General features: G+C 41.9%; 2 protein-coding genes across 17 annotated transcripts; one reads left to right on the top strand and one right to left on the bottom strand.

Moving 5' to 3' along the window:
• Positions 1–740: 740 nt before the first annotated feature.
• Positions 741–11,595, bottom strand: LOC103426304 (uncharacterized). Of its 16 annotated transcripts, none has more exons than XM_070826007.1 (9): positions 11,151–11,560; positions 10,936–11,056; positions 2,579–2,674; positions 2,095–2,172; positions 1,940–2,011; positions 1,803–1,847; positions 1,622–1,705; positions 1,416–1,519; positions 741–1,308 (listed from the first exon to the last, which is right to left on the bottom strand). In XM_070826007.1, exons 4-9 carry the CDS (start codon positions 2,095–2,097, stop codon positions 1,107–1,109), a joined length of 510 nt encoding a protein of 169 aa, XP_070682108.1. In that variant the 5' UTR covers positions 2,098–2,172; positions 2,579–2,674; positions 10,936–11,056; positions 11,151–11,560; the 3' UTR covers positions 741–1,106. The 16 variants fall into 16 exon arrangements, with proteins under 16 accessions (XP_070682108.1, XP_070682113.1, XP_070682119.1 ...); XM_070826012.1 differs by having other exon boundaries at positions 1,634–1,705; XM_070826018.1 differs by lacking the exon at positions 2,579–2,674 and having other exon boundaries at positions 1,634–1,705; positions 2,091–2,172; positions 11,151–11,575.
• Positions 11,596–13,836: 2,241 nt separating this feature from the next.
• On the top strand, positions 13,837–15,385 carry LOC103413832 (ubiquitin-fold modifier-conjugating enzyme 1). The gene is made up of 3 exons (XM_008352274.4): positions 13,837–14,298; positions 14,400–14,461; positions 15,127–15,385. The coding sequence occupies exons 1-3, from the start codon at positions 13,966–13,968 to the stop codon at positions 15,254–15,256; spliced, it is 525 nt and encodes a 174-aa protein (XP_008350496.1). The 5' UTR covers positions 13,837–13,965; the 3' UTR covers positions 15,257–15,385.
• Positions 15,386–16,951: the final 1,566 nt, after the last annotated feature.

Raw genomic sequence — 16,951 nt, 5'->3', positions numbered from 1 at the left:
GTGAGGATGTAGTCGTGTTCCCTATGTCCTAAAGGTTCGAAATAAGGATTTATAGGACTGGCTTGGTCGGAATCGAGAGGAATGATGGTGGTTCCTTCTTGGAGATAAGGGGAGAGAGTGTAGAGTGATGGAGAGAACCGGGATAGGTGGTTCCTTCTCGGAGATAAAGGGAGAGAGAGTGCAGAGTGATGGAGAGAACCGGGAGAGGTGAGGGAGAGAGAGAGATGTTGGGGAGGGAAGAAGTGGGATGCCACATGGCAGGCAAGGAAAGGGGAGAGCCGGGGGACCAAAATCAGGGGTGGGCCCCCTGGGCGCACCATTTAACACCAAAAAGCAATATTTTAAAATAAATAAAACCCAACCAAAATGAAAATACGAAAATACCCTTCCATTACGTAAATTCCTGGACGGGTTGTTACATGATTTCCACAAACCTTTTTAGCTTCTTGCATTTTTTAGCATTGAATAAATCAAACGAAAACAACGAACAAGATTAAATAGAAAAAATTAAAGGGCAAATAAGGAAGTAGAATGACATTGTTTTTGTTGGGTGAACAAAAAGTTCGGTACCCGGAATTTGGTTTACATGTTCAAGAGTCTCAATACATAAGGTGACGGCAACGACGTCGCCGACGAAGTTGTAGGTGTAAACTAGGTCAGTTTCTTTCAACCAAACATGTTTAATGTTAGATCAAAACTCGAAGAAATAATTATAATTCTGGAGAAATAAAGGAACAAAATACCAAAAGAATATGAACTAAACTAAAAAAATAAATACAACTACAATTTACAGGAGCCTATTATTTAATGACCCAAGATTTAAACCTGTCCTCGGATTAGATTGGAGAATCAAAATTTAAAAGGATAAATCATATAAGACAGATACAATACATTCTTTTTTTTTCTTCCTTTGTTTTTCTTGCTTGTATTTCTGAAGAACTGATATTTCCATATGCAGCCGGACTGATTCATCGTTAGGTTCCACCAATCAGCGATCAAATACCCGAAAGCAATCAGACGCCATATACGTGGTCAATCTACATCTTCCTTCCCACATTTGTGGCTCTCAAATATCAGATGTCCCAATTTGTACTGTACATAGCCGGTCACTTTTGAGAGTCCGAACGCTTTCTAATTATCACGTAGGAGTTGCTCCATGAATTGATGAGCTTGTGTTGCTTTGTAATTATCACGTTGGAGTCCGCTCCATGAACTGATGAGCTTGTGTCTGTAAGGTATAACGATGGTGGCACATGCGGTTGCTGCAAATGTGTTTCATTTTCTAGACCAAGGTCGGCAAGTGTTGGTCTACCAAAACAGATGCAGTAAGTTTTTAAATAAAAGTTGCTCTGCCAAAACACATTGTAATCTCCATGAAATAGAGTTGACGGTCAACCAGATGCACAATAGTATACCTATAGAGTGAAGCTTTTACGCTAGGCTGGCTAGCATAAGCGGCAAAGGGACCTCTGAGGTTCGCAAATTTGTTCAGAGTGCCTTCAAGTTGCGGGGGTGGTAGCTGCAAGGAAATGAGATAGGAATTAGGAATCTGAGCTGTAAATTAAAATCACCAGTTGAAAGAAAGGCGGAGTTCTCTATATAATAGACAATGATGTGATACTTGTAACAATACATGGAAAGAATGTGGCTGTGTCTGTGACGCGCATTTCAGGAATCCAAACCTTAGGTTTGGCATTCTCCACACCTGCAGTCAATACATATAGAACATCACTTGTCCCCTAGCCATGTTAATAACCAATACTGACACGTCACCAAATAACAGGCGTAGATGACACACGTACCTGTTTTCTCACAAGTTTGGAAAGTATTTCCATAACAAAATCAACCTGAATCATGAAACCATATACAACATGAATAATGAAATCAGGACGTTGGAAAAGAAAAGGATGATAAAAGGAAAAGGAATTAGAGCAGTTACCAGTGAAGGAAAATCATCTATTGCCTGAATAACTGTTCTCATAAAGAGAAGAGGAAGAGGAGTTTGATCAACCTGAAAAACAAAAAAGTTACTTACAACAACTAAATAATACGATAAACGTAATGGACAAAGATTTATAGAAAACACGTACAGACCATCTGATTCAGGGCCTTTGCCAACGCCTGCGTGAAAACTGTGCGTTGCTCAAAACAGGCTGAGCAAGCATCTGTTATCTGCAAACAAGAGAAGCAAACAAAGCTGTTAATAATGGTAAAAGTACCATGTTATAAAAGGAGAAACTATACGATACCATACAAAGTGCATCAAGAAATTAAGGGTAGCCTCCATTTAATACTGACATGGGAAGGGATGCACCTTGGCAAGGCAAAATATTTAACCCAACAAGTGGATGCACCTTGCCAAGACAAATTGATAAGAAATAGGCATTGGTAAGAGCAAGTCAAAATTAGTTGAACCTCAGACGATCTGATCATCCCAATATGTTTCAGGGTTTAATCGGTCCGAGTTGTATTTCATAAAAAAAGCATATCCCCCATATACATTGTGAAGATGATTAAATCAACTAACCATCTAATTGATAAGGCTTATATAAAAGAATCATAATCAGTAAGTACGTGCCTTCTTAAGTGCAAGTCCATCATTCTCAGGAACAATACCATGAATGGAAACCAACACTTCTGCGGGTGTTAAAGCTGGGCCTCTATGAGCTGAGCCCTGCAATTGAAAGGATATGAATCTTAACAAATCATTGACTCAGGTTTTGTCAAACTTTGTGTCATATCTTTGTCCAACATGAATTGTTTTTCTTTAAGAAAGTGCCTAGATATTGGTGATTCTCGTTAATGGAACTTAGAAGGTAAATACAACAACAACAACAACAAAGCCTTTTCCCACTAAGTGGGGTCGGCTATATGAATCCTAGAACGCCATTGCGCTCGATTTTGTGTCATGTCTTCCGTTAGATCCAAGTACTCTAAGTCTTTTCTTAGGGTCTCTTCCAAAGTTTTCCTAGGTCTTCCTCTACCCCTTCGGCCCCGAACCTCTGTTCCGTAGTCACATCTTCGAACCGGAGCGTCAGTAGGCCTTCTTTACACATGTCCAAACCACCGTAACCGATTTTCTCACATATTTCCTTCAACTTCGGCTACTCCTACTTTACCTCGGATATCCTCATTCACAATCTTCTCCTTTCTCGTGTGCCCACACATCCCACGAAGCATCCTTATCTCCGCTACACCCATTTTGTGTACGTGTTGATGCTTCACCGCCCAACATTCTGTGCCATACAACATCGCTGGCCTTATTGCCGTCCTATAAAATTTTCCCTTGAGCTTCAGTGACCTACGACGATCACACAACACGCTGGATGCACTCTTACACTTCATCCATCCAGCTTGTATTCTATGGTTGAGATCTCTATCTAATTCTCCGTTCTCTTGCAAGATAGATCCTATGTAGCGAAAACGGTCGCTTTTTGTGATCGTCGCTAGATTGCTCCGGTCATTAGTGTGGATAAGTATATAAATGGATAGAGATAGGAAAGCAAACACCAGATGTACGTGATTCACCCATATTGGCTATGTCCACGAAATAGAGGAGTTCTCATTAATTGTGAAGGGTTTACACAAGTACATAGGTTCAAGCTCTCTTTTAGTGAGTACAAGTGAATGATTTAGTACAAATGACATTAGGAAATATTGTGGGAGAATGATCTCGTAATCACGAAACTTCTAAGTTCCGGAGTGTGGTATCGTCTTGACTTGCCTTATCTGTCTCGTAGGTAGATGTGGCATCTTCTCTGGAAGTACTCTTCCTCCATCCAGGGGTGGTATCTTTAACTGGTAGAGATGCACAAGGTAATGTATCAATTTCACTTGAAGCTTACTTGTAGTTTCGGGCTTGGTCAAGCGCGATACAAACCATGTAGTAGGAGTCCTCCAAGTCGCCGAGCTAGGGGATCTGCTGAAAGAGGTGACAGACAAGGTAAGCAATCAGAGCTCCAAGCAATCAGTCCCAGATCAGAACTTTGATTTCGAGTTCCAGCTGATTGTTCACATTCTCCCTATCTTGCAGGCAGCATGAAGGATAAAGAGAAGAAAAATGAGAAGAGATGATATGGGATACTTTTGCTTTTGAAGAAGTAACTTTCCACAGGCTTATTCTTGAACTGGGCTGGAGGGTTTTCTGGTTTCCTCCAGAGTATAAGGCCGACTGAAGAATTTGAGGGTCAAAACAAGTCCATCAAATCTATAGTACGTTCGACCCTGCTGATATGGGATACTTTTACTTTTGACAGAGTAGTGGATGTATCGGCACGTGTGCTGTTACGCTTGTCTCCACATGCTTCCTTGTATCCTTCTCACTTGCCCTATATGTTCCTCAGGCAGATGCGGTATCTTCCCTGGAAGCATAAGATGTTGAAGATGAGTACTCGAGAGCAATGCCAGGTAAGTAATCAAGTAAGGGGTTCCAGGCAGTCAGTTCCTGACTGGAAGCTTGATTCCAAGTGCTGACTGATTGCTCTCTTTCTCCTTGTCTTGTAGGTAAGAACAAGGCCAAAGGAAAAGACAGGGAAAAAACATGATATGGGATACTCTTGCTTTTAACCCTGATGATATGAGATATTCTTGCTCTAGTATAGCTTGTTTGCAGAGGTATTATCGGGGGGAAAGAAAGCTGAATATTTCGAAAGGCTTCTTTGGGAGTGCCCTCTTAGATATGAGGAAGGGTTGAGCATTTTTGCAGGTCTGCCTGTCTGTTGGGGATGGAGGTCAACATATATAGGAGTCTCCCTAACAACAAGTAGTAATGCTATTCCTTTACCCTGCTTGGTCATAACACGATAGTGGGAGCTGCCAGCTTCACATGTTTTAACTTTGTCAGAGCACTTTGAAAAAGTGATCTATGGTATCTGGAAAGCTGATGTTGCGTGTAAAGATTACAGACAAGCTTTATCCAAGGAGATCCGGCTCTTGAAGTTGGGAAAATGGTGCCTCTTCGGTTTTCGAACAAGCAATCCAGTCGGAGATCTGGCTCTCGAGATTCGGAGAACGATGCCTTTTTTATTTTTGAGAAAGCCATCCTGCTAGGGGTCTGGCTCTCGAGATTCGGAGAGCGGTGTCTCTTCGATTTTTGAGAAAATAATCATGTTGGGAGTCTGGCTCTCGAGATTCGGAGGGCGGTGCCTCTTCGATTTTGGAGCAAGCAATCTTGTTGGGAGTGTTTTCTCGAAAGTGAGAAAAGGTTAGGCATGTTTGCTAGTCTATCTTGCCACGAAGCACAGAGGTTGACACACAGGGACTTTCCAATTATCCAGCAGTGGTACTGTTCCTTTACCCTTGTGGGTAATAATATGGTAGCTAGACCTTCAAAATTTATGTGTCTAAACTTTGTTAGTGCTGTTTCTTTGCTATTCTTTTACCCTTCTTGGTCAGAGCGGTGTAGTGGGAGCTGCAAGCTTCCCGTGTCTCAACTTTGTCAGAGAACTTTGGCAAAGTTATATGTGGTACCCATGAGCTAATGTTGCGTGTGGGAAGTAGGTGATTGAACAGTAAGATTCATGTGCTTTCTACTTCATCAGAAATCTTCGACATAATGCCCATAATTTCCGCAAAGCTGACAGGTGCTGACAAGGCTGGAAAAGTAGGTGCCTCTTCGATTTCTGAGATCGGCCCTCGTGGTCTCTGAGCAGCCTAGCTTTTGAGAAAGCAAGCCTCTTCGATTTCTGAGATCGGCCTTCGTGGTCTTTGAGCAGCCCAACTTTTGAGAAAGCAAACGTCTCGTGGTCTCTGAGCAGCCCAGCTTTTGAGAAAGCAAACGCCTCTTCGATTTCTGAAGCTTCGTCGAGTGCAGATTTTTATAGAGGCTGGCATTAAGTTCCAAAGCACACTTAAATCTCCACCAGTAGAAGCTCCATTCTTGCACTTCTAAGATCTTGATTTGTCCGACCTCTTCCCTCTTCAACACCTTTGAAAATGTCTGGCCCCTCCGACCGTCATTTTGACTTGAACCTTGTTGAAGAGGCAGCCACGCCTTCTCCAGACAACATATGGCGCCCATCCTTCGTCTCCCCTACTGGTCCTCTTACCGTTGGGGATTCCGTGATGAAGAATGATATGACCGCTGCGGTAGTGGCCAGGAACCTTCTCACTCCCAAAGATAACAGACTACTTTCCAAACGGTCTGATGAGTTGGCTGTTAAGGATTCTCTGGCTCTCAGTGTTCAGTGTGCAGGTTCTGTGTCTAACATGGCCCAACGCCTATTTGCTCGAACCCGCCAAGTTGAATCATTGGCGGCTGAAGTGATGAGTCTCAAACAGGAGATTAAAGGGCTCAAGCATGAGAATAAACAGTTGCACCGGCTTGCACATGACTATGCTACAAACATGAAGAGGAAGCTTGACCAGATGAAGGAATCTGATGGTCAGGTTTTACTTGATCATCAGAGATTTGTGGGTTTGTTCCAAAGGCATTTATTGGCTTCGTCTTCCGGGGCTGTACCGCGTAATGAAGCTCCAAATGATCAACCTCTGCTGCCTCCTCCTTCTAGGGTTCTGTCCAGTACTGAGGCTCCAAATGATCCCCCTCCAGTGCCTGCTCTTTCTGGGGCTCTACCGACTGCTGAGACTTCTCCTAAGCAACCTTTGTGAAGGCTCCCTCTTGTTTGTTTATTTTGACTCATGTATATGTACATATTTGTGACTTATCAGGGATATCAATAAATAGCTTTCCTTCATTTCAACGTATTGTGTTGAATACACCAAAGCCTTCTTCGCTAAGTTCTCTGAATTTTCTTTTGTTGAAGCTTGTATGTTGAAGCTTTGTGAGTGGAGCATGTAGGTTGAGGTAGTATTCCCTTAATTTCCCGAGTGAGGAAAACTTCTCGGTTTGAGACTTGGAAAATCCAAGTCACTGAGTGGGATCGGCTATATGAATCTTTGAACGCCATTGTGCTCGGTCCTGTGTCATGTCCTCCGTTAGATCCAAGTACTCTAAGTCTTTTCTTAGAGTCTCTTCCAAAGTTTTCCTAGGTCTTCCTCTACCCCTTCGGCCCTGAACCTCTGTCTCATAGTCGCATCTTCTAATCGGAGCGTCAGTAGGCCTTCTTTGCACATGTCCAAACCACCGTAACCGATTTTCTCTCATCTTTCCTTCAATTTCGGCTACTCCTACTTTACCCCGGATATCCTCATTCCTAATCTTATCCTTTCTTGTGTGCCCACACATCCAACGAAGCATCCTCATCTCCGCTACACCCATTTTGTGTACGTGTTGATGCTTCACCGCCCAATATTCTGTGCCATACAGCATCGCCGGCCTTATTGCCGTGCTATAAAATTTTCCCTTGAGCTTCAGTGGCATACGGCGGTCACACAACACGCCGGATGCACTCTTCCACTTCATCCATCCAGCTTGTATTCTATGGTTGAGATCTCCATCTAATTCTCCGTTCTTTTGCAAGATAGATCCTAGGTAACGAAAACGATCGCTCTTTGGTATTTCTTGATCTCCGATCCTCACCCCTAACTCGTTTTGGCCTCCATTTGCACTGAACTTGCACTCCATATATTCTGTCTTTGATCGGCTTAGGCGAAGACCTTTAGATTCCAACACTTCTCTCCAAAGGTTAAGCTTTGCATTTACCCCTTCTTGAGTTTCATCTATCAACACTATATCGTCTGCGAAAAGCATACACCAAGGAATATCATCTTGAATATGTCCTGTTAACTCATCCATTACCAACGCAAAAAGATAAGGACTTAAGGATGAGCCTTGATGTAATCCTACAGTTATGGGAAAGCTTTCGGTTTGTCCTTCATGAGTTCTTACGGCAGTCTTTGCTCCTTCATACATATCCTTTATAGCTTGGATATATGCTACTCGTACTCCTTTCTTCTCTAAAATCCTCCAAAGAATGTCTCTTGGGACCCTATCATACGCTTTTTCCAAATCTATAAAGACCATGTGTAAATCCTTTTTCCCATCTCTATATCTTTCCATCAATCTTCGTAAGAGATAGATTGCCTCCATGGTTGAGCGCCCTGGCATGAACCCGAATTGGTTGTCCGAAACCCGTGTCTCTTGCCTCAATCTATGCTCAATGACTCTCTCCCAGAGCTTCATTGTATGACTCATTAGCTTAATACCCCTATAATTCATGCAATTTTGTACGTCGCCCTTATTCTTGTAGATAGGCACCAAAGTGCTCGTTCGCCACTCATTTGGCATCTTCTTCGTTTTCAAAATCCTATTGAAAAGGTCAGTGAGCCATGTTATACCTGTCTCTCCCAAAACTTTCCACACTTCAATTGGTATATCGTCTGGGCCTACTGCTTTTCTATGCTTCATCTTCTTCAAAGCTACAACCACTTCTTCCTTCCGGATTCGACGATAAAAAGAGTAGTTTCTACACTCTTCTGAGTTACTCAACTCCCCTAAAGAAGCACTCCTTTCATGTCCTTCATTGAAAAGATTATGAAAATAACCTCTCCATCTATCTTTAACCGCGTTCTCTGTAGCAAGAACCTTTCCATCCTCATCCTTGATGCACCTCACTTGGTTTAGGTCCCTTGTCTTCTTTTCCCTTGCTCTAGCTAGTTTATAGATATCCAACTCTCCTTCTTTGGTATCTAGTCGCTTATACATATCGTCATAAGCCGCTAACTTAGCTTCTCTCACAACTTTCTTCGCCTCTTGCTTCGCTTTTCTATACCTTTCCCCATTTTCATCGGTCATATCCTTGTATAAGGCTTTACAACATTCCTTCTTAGCCTTCACCTTTGTTTGTACCTCCTCATTCCACCACCAAGATTCCTTTTGGTGTGGGGCAAAGCCCTTGGACTCTCCTAACACCTCTTTTGCTACTTTTCGAATACAACTAGCCATGGAATCCCACATTTGGCTAGCTTCCCCCTCTCTATCCCACACACACTGGGTGATTACTTTCTCTTTGAAAATGACTTGTTTTTCTTCTTTTAGATTCCACTATCTAGTCCTTGGGCACTTCCAAGTCTTGTTCTTTTTTCTCACTCTTTTGATATGTACATCCATCACCAACAAGCGATGTTGATTAGCCACGCTCTCTCCTGGTATAACTTTGCAATCCTTACAAGTTATACGATCCCCTTTCCCCATTAGAAGAAAATCTATTTGTGTTTTTGACGACCCACTCTTGTAGGTGATCACATGTTCTTCTCTCTTCTTAAAGAAGGTGTTGGCTAAGAAGAGATCATATGCCATTGCAAAATCCAAGATAGCTTCCCCATCCTCGTTTCTCTCCCCAAAACCATGGCCACCATGAAAACCTCCATAGTTGCCTGTCTCCCTGCCCACGTGTCCATTTAAATCTCCTCCTATAAATAACTTCTCCGTCTGAGCAATTCCTTGCACCAAGTCTCCAAGGTCTTCCCAAAATTTCTCCTTCGAACTCATATCCAACCCTACTTGAGGTGCGTACGCACTAATCACATTGATAAGTTCTTGTCCTATTACAATCTTGATTGCCATGATTCTATCTCCTACCCTCTTGACATCTACAACATCTTGTGTCAAGGTCTTGTCCACGATGATGCCAACACCGTTTCTCGTTCTATTTGTGCCCGAGTACCAAAGTTTAAACCCTGAGTTTTCTAGATCCTTTGCCTTAAGACCAACCCACTTAGTTTCTTGTAGGCACATAATATTTATCCTTCTCCTCACCATAACTTCCACTACTTCCATAGATTTTCCCGTTAAGGTTCCTATATTCCACGTTCCTAAACGCATTCTACTCTCCTGAACTCTACCCTTCTGTCCTAGCTTCTTCACCCTCCCCCGTCCAATTGAATCAAAGTACTTCTTTTGTGTGTCCCGTGTAAAGTTGATAGGTGCATATGCGCCCAAACAACTTTGAGTGGAGTCGTTCGAAAAGAAGTTTCTATGGCCCCCTTGCTCATTTAACACTGCATCCAGGTGCCTATGGAGATACAGCGACCCTTGCTCACTTATCACTGTGCTCAGGCCACACAGCGCGTCACTTACGGGTGACGCCCTAGCTTTAGCGCAATTTCGTTCTGAATTCATTTTCATAAGGATTCGACGTAACTGTGGAGTGCCGGCTGTCGACTACCTGACGCCCTCCCCCTCCTCCTTTACCCGGGCTTGGGACCGGCCATGTAAGATAAACTTACATAGGCGGAGTTGAACTTAGAAGGTAAATAATGAATAAAAAAGGAAATCACAATATTTCTAGACACGGAAAAAAAAATGGAAACTCTTGTTTGTGCCTATTGAGTTTGCGACTAAATGGATTTCTCCAATGCTTGGGCCAAATTAGGCCTAGCAATATCCTACAGACATGAACACAGAAAAAAAATGGAAAGCTCTCATGTGCACATATTGAGTTTGCGTCTAGCACATTACTACAAAGTTATATTTAACTAAGTTAACACAATAAGTTAAGGTTATCCATCATGCTTTGGCTTATGACAGTTTCAGTAACACGAGAATGAGACAGAAAATAGTTTTAAACCAAGAACCTTGACAAAAAGGTACTAGAGAATGAGACAGAACCTATGAAACAAACCTCATTTTTAGAAAGTGCAGACAGCATTGGAATAAGAATTGTGACATCCGGCAGCCAATAACTACCCAACTCAGTTTTGAACATGAAAATAGCAAGAGATTTAACTACTATTCAAAAGAAGAAGCTTTAGTTAATAGAAAAACCTTTAATTTTGTTCATACAAATGTTTAACAGTGGCTATCAGATCAGCTGAAGGCTTGGGCACTCTGAGTCTTTCTTAAATTCAGTTTTTCAAAATGGCCTACCAAACAAGAACTCGAGAGTTGTAACTCAAAAACAGTTTTTGAGTTAAAACACTTGGACTCACATAGAGTACCAAAAGGACCCTAAGATTCTATCAAATTCTGGTATAATTGGGTATATTAACAGAATCAAGATCCAAACTCGTACAGCCAAAGTTTCCAAACCATACATTGTATCTGCAAAAGGTCACCCACAAACCCAGCTGACCAGGAACGGTGTCGTAATGAGGAAGCACAAGGCAGACAGTAAATATCACGGCCACAAACTTTTAATTCCAAAAACAGATTAACCTACAAAGTTCAAAAGCAACTATATCATGCTTTTCTTTCACAACCAACCGTATATCAATTGCAAATGGTAGAATTAATGGTTTGGGGAACTCACTCGAGAAGAGACAAGCGGACGAGGGTTTCGGCGGAGGACTGGAGCTCGACCAATTAGGGGAAGAGCTCTTCAGCCACAGAGGGCTCGAGGGACAGCAAATGATCCTTAGCCTGCTTCAAAGACGAGAGCTTGACGGCCAAATCGCCGTGGTTGTTGACGGTGGCAAGGAGAGAGAGAGCCTGGTCGTTGGAAGCTGCTCCGGCCATTGTAAAGTGGCGGTGGTGAGCGGTTAGAGTGGAAGCGGGTGGGGAAGTCCGATTGGGGGTGTTAGGGTTTTGAAAAGTGGGAGAGGCGGTTTTGGTGGAGCAGCATAGGATGAAATTGAAGGCGGTAAAAGTGGCGGTTTGTTTGTTGGGAAAATTAGAGGGAGGGAGGGAGGGAGGATTTTGGGTGGGTTGGATTCGGTTGATGTGGATTTTGGCGACAAGTTATGAGAATTTTTAATGTGTTTAAAATCACATGTATCAAATGTAATAATATAATAAATTAAAAGATTAAAAAATATATATATTTAACAAATTATAGAGTTTATACTCATTTGAAAGTGCTTCTAAATACTTGAAATATTTTTTGATAAAAATATTTTTGATCATTTCTTAGTAAAAATTCAAATCGATTTTGAAAAAGCATCTTAAGTGATTCATGCAAGAAACATATGTTTGATGCTTCTTCTAAAAAAACATTTAAATGATTTTGGAATTCAAAATCAATTTCACTAAAAATGCTTTCAGACATTTTAAAAGTACCTCTAAATAAATAATTAAAAACGACGTACAAGGCTACTTTTAAAAACTGATTTCTAGACAAATTAGTTTTAAAGGAAAACTAATGAAAATAGTTTGAAAACTTTGAATTTTAACTATAAGCACAAAATAAAGGGTAAAATGAATAGTATTATGATTGACTTTTTAGTATAAAAATATGATTTTTCATTAAAGTAAACAGTAGCATGAGTTTTTCATTAAAGTTCTTTAATTTTTAAAGCATAAATTTTTTTTTATTACTAAACTTTAAGGGCCTGTTTGGTATCCTATTTGAAAAATTTTATCATTTCTCAAAACATTTTTTAAGAACATTTCTTGAAAACAGTTTTTTTGAAGACTCAAAAACTTGATTGGTTTATAATTTAAAATTTTTAAATCTTATGACTTAAACTATAACAAAGAGATCTAAAAAGAGGAGGTCGCAAGAGAGGTAGAAAGAGAAGAGTGGAGGAAAGAAAGTAAGATATGATTTAAGGAAAAAGAAAGAAGAGAGAGAATCAGACGAGATAAAGAGGAAGATGAGTGAGAAAAAGAACCTAAAGAATAAAAAGAGCAAATTGGAGGAGAGACGAAAAAGATAAAAAAAAAAAAAAAAGGATAGAGAAAGAAGAAAAGAGAGTGATTTGGAGTGAGAGTGGAGGAGGAAGAGAAAAGAAAGAAGTAAGTTTGTCACATCTCGGCCCGGGGCAGACCACTTCCCCGGCCCGCTCCACCACCGTAGCACGATATTGTCCGCTTTGGGCTTACCATTCCCTCACGGTTTTGTTTTTGGGAACTCACGAGCAACTTCCCAGTGGGTCACCCATCCTGGGAGTGCTCTAGCCTCCTTCTCGCTTAACTTCAGAGTTGCTATGGAACCCAAAGTCAGTGAGCTCCCAAAAGGCCTCGTGCTAGGTAGATGGGAATATACATATAAGGATCACTCCCCTGGGCGATGTGGGATGTTACAATCCACCCCCTTAGGGGCCCGACGTCCTCGTCGGCACACCACGGCCAGAGTTTGGCTCTGATACCAATTGTCACATCCCGGCCGGGATTGGCTCTGATACCAATTGTCATATCCCGGCCCGGGGTGGATCACTTCCCGGGCCCGCTACACCACCGTAGCACGATATTGTCCGCTTTGGGCCCCGACCATGCCCTCACGGTTTTGTTTCTGGGAACTCACGAGTAACTTCCCAGTGGGTCACCCATCCTGGGAATGCTCTAGCCTCCTTCTCACTTAACTTCGGAGTTCCGATGGAACCCGAAACCAGTGAGCTCCCAAAAAACCTCGTACTAGGTAGGGATGAGAATACACATTTAAGGATCACTCCCCTGGGCGATGTGGGATGTTACAATCCACCCCCCTTAGGGGCCCGACGTTCTCGTCGGCACACCACGGCCAGGGTTAGGCTCTGATACCAATTGTCACATCCCCGCCTGGGGCGGAGCACTTCCCGGGCCCGCTCCACCACCGTAGCACGATATTGTCCGCTTTGGGCTTACCATTCCCTCACGGTTTTGTTTTTGGGAACTCACGAGCAACTTCCCAGTGGGTCACCCATCCTGGGAGTGCTCTAACCTCCTTCTCGCTTAACTTCAGAGTTCCTACGGAACCCGAAGTCAGTGAGTTCCCAAAAGGTCTCGTGCTAGGTAGGAATGAGAATATACATATAAGGATCACTCCCCTAGGCGATGTGGGATGTTACAAAGTTTAAGTTTAAAAACTCTAAAAACTCACTTTTTATGTTTTTAGATAATAGACTATATTTTTGAGTTAGTCTTGAGTTCAGTTTTTGAAAATAGTCATACTAAACAAGTTTTTAAAGCCTAAAACTTGAAAATTATTTTTGAGTTTAAAAAGTTGGATTCAAGTACTCTACCAAACATGCTCTAAAGTTTTTTTTTTTTTTTTTAATTATGAAAAAGAAACACCAAACGGCCTAATTATAACTGAAGCCCCTTTCCCGGTAAAATAGAGAAGCCAACAAGTTTCTAAGGGGACACAGAAACAGTGCGAACCGAATTAAATTGGGGGTTAGGGTTTTTGCTCTGTGAGAAGAACAAAAATGGAGGGTTGGGACCCGAACACCAAGTCGACGCTGACCCAGATCCCACTCTTGACGACCAAGGCCGGTCCTAGAGACGGCGCGGCTTGGACGCAGCGGCTGAAGGAGGAGTACAAGGCGCTGATCGCCTACACCCAGATGAACAAGTCCAACGACAACGATTGGTTCCGAATCTCAGCCGCCAATCCCGAGGGCACACGATGGACAGGCAAGTGCTGGTACGTCCACAACCTCCTCAAGTACGAATTCGATCTCCAGTTTGATATCCCGATCACCTACCCCGCCACCGCACCGGAACTTGAGCTCCCTCAGCTCGACGGCAAGACCCAAAAGGTGGGCCTTATTTAGATTTTCGAGTTTACCCCTTCCCCTTTTTAGCTTTCTGATAGTAATCTAGTTTCTTTAATTTCTGGGTAATTTTGGATTTGTCTCAGATGTATAGAGGGGGAAAGATCTGCTTGACGGTGCATTTCAAGCCTCTTTGGGCCAAGAACTGGTAAATTTTCTATTTTGTTGTATGTTTGTTGAAGTATTTTGAATTTTTTATCTGTTTCGTCACCGAGAAATTGTAAGAAATCAAAGGAAAGTGGCGTTTTTTTTTTGTTTTTGGGAAAATTTGTAATTTTGGATTTACAAGAGATTTCAAAATCAGCTGTGAACTCGGTTCTGAATTCGCTTGAGAATATATGACATGACAGAACAATCAAAACTCAAGTTTTGTTGCGACTCGAAATTTGTTTTGCTTTTTGATTATTTGCTTCGAGCTGAAAATTAGGATGCATGGTTTGTATATTTCAATATGTTAGTCTTCTGTTTTTGAAACCAATTCGTGTATTTGCATATTCTTTGTGGAAGAATGATGTTTGTTTTCTTTTCTGTGGAAGGAAAATAATATGTGGAAAACTTGCACAACACATTTTCTTATTCCTTAATTTGAATTATAGTGGGAAACATTGATATGGGGAACTTTTGCATTTCATTGTATTCACAGAGTAATTTATGACCATGAAAGTGTCATTCTTCCCTTAATCTCGTACGAGGAACTTACTCTAATCTATTCTCGAAAGCATTAATGTAAACAAACAAAGTGCCCATTTGTTTAATTAAACATGTTTGGAGTTATCGGCTATTAGTACTTATGATCTTTCTCATGTTCTGCAGCCCAAGATTTGGTATAGCACATGCACTCTGTTTGGGTCTTGCACCGTGGCTTGCAGCAGAGATTCCCATCCTTGTGGATTCTGGTATGGTTAAGCACAAAGATGATGCTGCATCATCGGCTGAATCTTAGTTCAATGTAATATTGACGCTGTAAGAGTAACAGCTCGATGACAGAAAATAAATGTTGAGCCATAAGTAGCAACTTACTGGAACGGGGCGTTATAATTTATCTGCAGAGAAATACATTTTTGAGATCAAATGCAGACTCTTGAAACTGCCTTCCTTTTTAGTTTTGAAATGCATACATGTACATTGTAAGATATGAATTGATTCTTTTTTTCTGTTTCCTCTCAGTTGGTTCGATCTTGTGGTTCATGTTTTCGAAATTGTGTGCTCTAGGGTTGAAGTCCCCGGCACCTTGACTTGACATCTTAAGAGTATTATTTCCCTTAAGCAGATATTCCTACCGGTTTGCGGGGCCAACTGTTGAGTTTTTTCTTTCTTTTCTTGAACTGTTGAGTTTTTCCGATGTCGGGACAACTTCTTATCCTCGCATGCCCTCTCATGTGTGGTAACACTCAAGACAAACGCATACAAAATAGATATTGGGTGACTTGAAGTAACTAATTTATTACAATTTTAAAACCTTAAAACTGAAACCACCTTGAATCCATCAATGGCGGAAACGATCGACAGAATGCGAAATTGATTGAAAAATACAATTACCAGATTCATTACAACAACAACAACAACAACAAAGCCTTTTCCCACTAAGTGGGGTCGGCTATATGAATCGTAGAACGCCATTGCGTTCGGTTTTGTGTCATGTCCTCCGTTAGATCCAAGTACTCTAAGTCTTTTCTTAGAGTCTCTTCCAAAGTTTTCCTAGGTCTTCCTCTACCCTTTCGGCCCTGAACCTCTGTCCCGTAGTCACATCTTCGAACCGGAGCGTCAGTCGGCCTTCTTTGCACATGTCCAAATCACCAGAGCCGATTTTCTCTCATCTTTCCTACAATTTCGGCTACTCCTACTTTACCTCGGATATCCTCATTCCCAATCTTATCCTTTCTCGTGTGCCCACACATCCCACGAAGCATCCTCATCTCCGCTACACCCATTTTGTGTACGTGTTGATGTTTCACCGCCCAACATTCTGTGCCATACAACATCGCTGGCCTTATTGCCGTCCTATAAAATTTTCCCTTGAGCTTCAGTGGCCTACGACGGTCACACAACACGCCGGATGCATTCTTACACTTCATCCATCCAGCTCGTATTCTATGGTTGAGATCTCCATCTAATTCTCCGTTCTCTTGCAAGATAGATCCTAGGTAGCGAAAACGGTCGCTTTTTGTGATCTTCGCTAGATTGCTCCGGTCATTAGTGTGGATAAGTATATAAATGGATAGAGATAGGAAAGCAAACACAAGATGTACGTGGTTCACCCAGATTGGCTACGTCCACGGAATAGAAGAGTTCTCATTAATTGTGAAGGGTTTACACAAGTACATAGGTTCAAGCTCTCCTTTAGTGAGTACAAGTGAATGATTTAGTATAAATGACATTAAGAAATATTGTGGGAGAATGATCTCGTAATCACGAAACTTCTAAGTATCGGAGTGTGGTGTCGTCTTGACTTGCCTTATCTGTCTCATAGGTAGATGTGGCATCTTCTCTGGAAGTACTCTTCCTCCATCCAGGGGTGGTATCTTTAACTGGTGGAGATGCACAAGGTAATGTATCAATTTCACTTGAAGCTTACTTGTAGTTTCAGGCTTGGTCAAGCGCGATACAAACCATGTAGTAGGAGTCCCCCAAGTCGCCG

The sequence above is a fragment of the Malus domestica genome, chromosome 08, assembly GCF_042453785.1.
Source record: "Malus domestica chromosome 08, GDT2T_hap1".
In the NCBI taxonomy this organism is placed as follows: Eukaryota; Viridiplantae; Streptophyta; class Magnoliopsida; order Rosales; family Rosaceae; genus Malus; species Malus domestica.
Note: the sequence above shows the minus strand (reverse complement) of the source record. Positions and strands in the feature narration are given on the sequence as shown.

Coding starts and splice junctions, on each gene's coding strand:
- LOC103426304 (XM_070826006.1), bottom strand. Junction 1,706..1,802: donor CCAAACTTGTGAGAAAACAG/GTACGTGTGTCA, acceptor TATTGACTGCAG/GTGTGGAGAATGCCAAACCT. Junction 1,309..1,415: donor GTAAAAGCTTCACTCTATAG/GTATACTATTGT, acceptor CTGTTTTGGTAG/ACCAACACTTGCCGACCTTG.
- LOC103413832 (XM_008352274.4), top strand. CDS start 13,966: ATGGAGGGTTGGGACCCGAACACCAAGTCGACGCTGACCCAGATCCCA. Junction 14,299..14,399: donor TCGACGGCAAGACCCAAAAG/GTGGGCCTTATT, acceptor GATTTGTCTCAG/ATGTATAGAGGGGGAAAGAT. Junction 14,462..15,126: donor CCTCTTTGGGCCAAGAACTG/GTAAATTTTCTA, acceptor CATGTTCTGCAG/CCCAAGATTTGGTATAGCAC.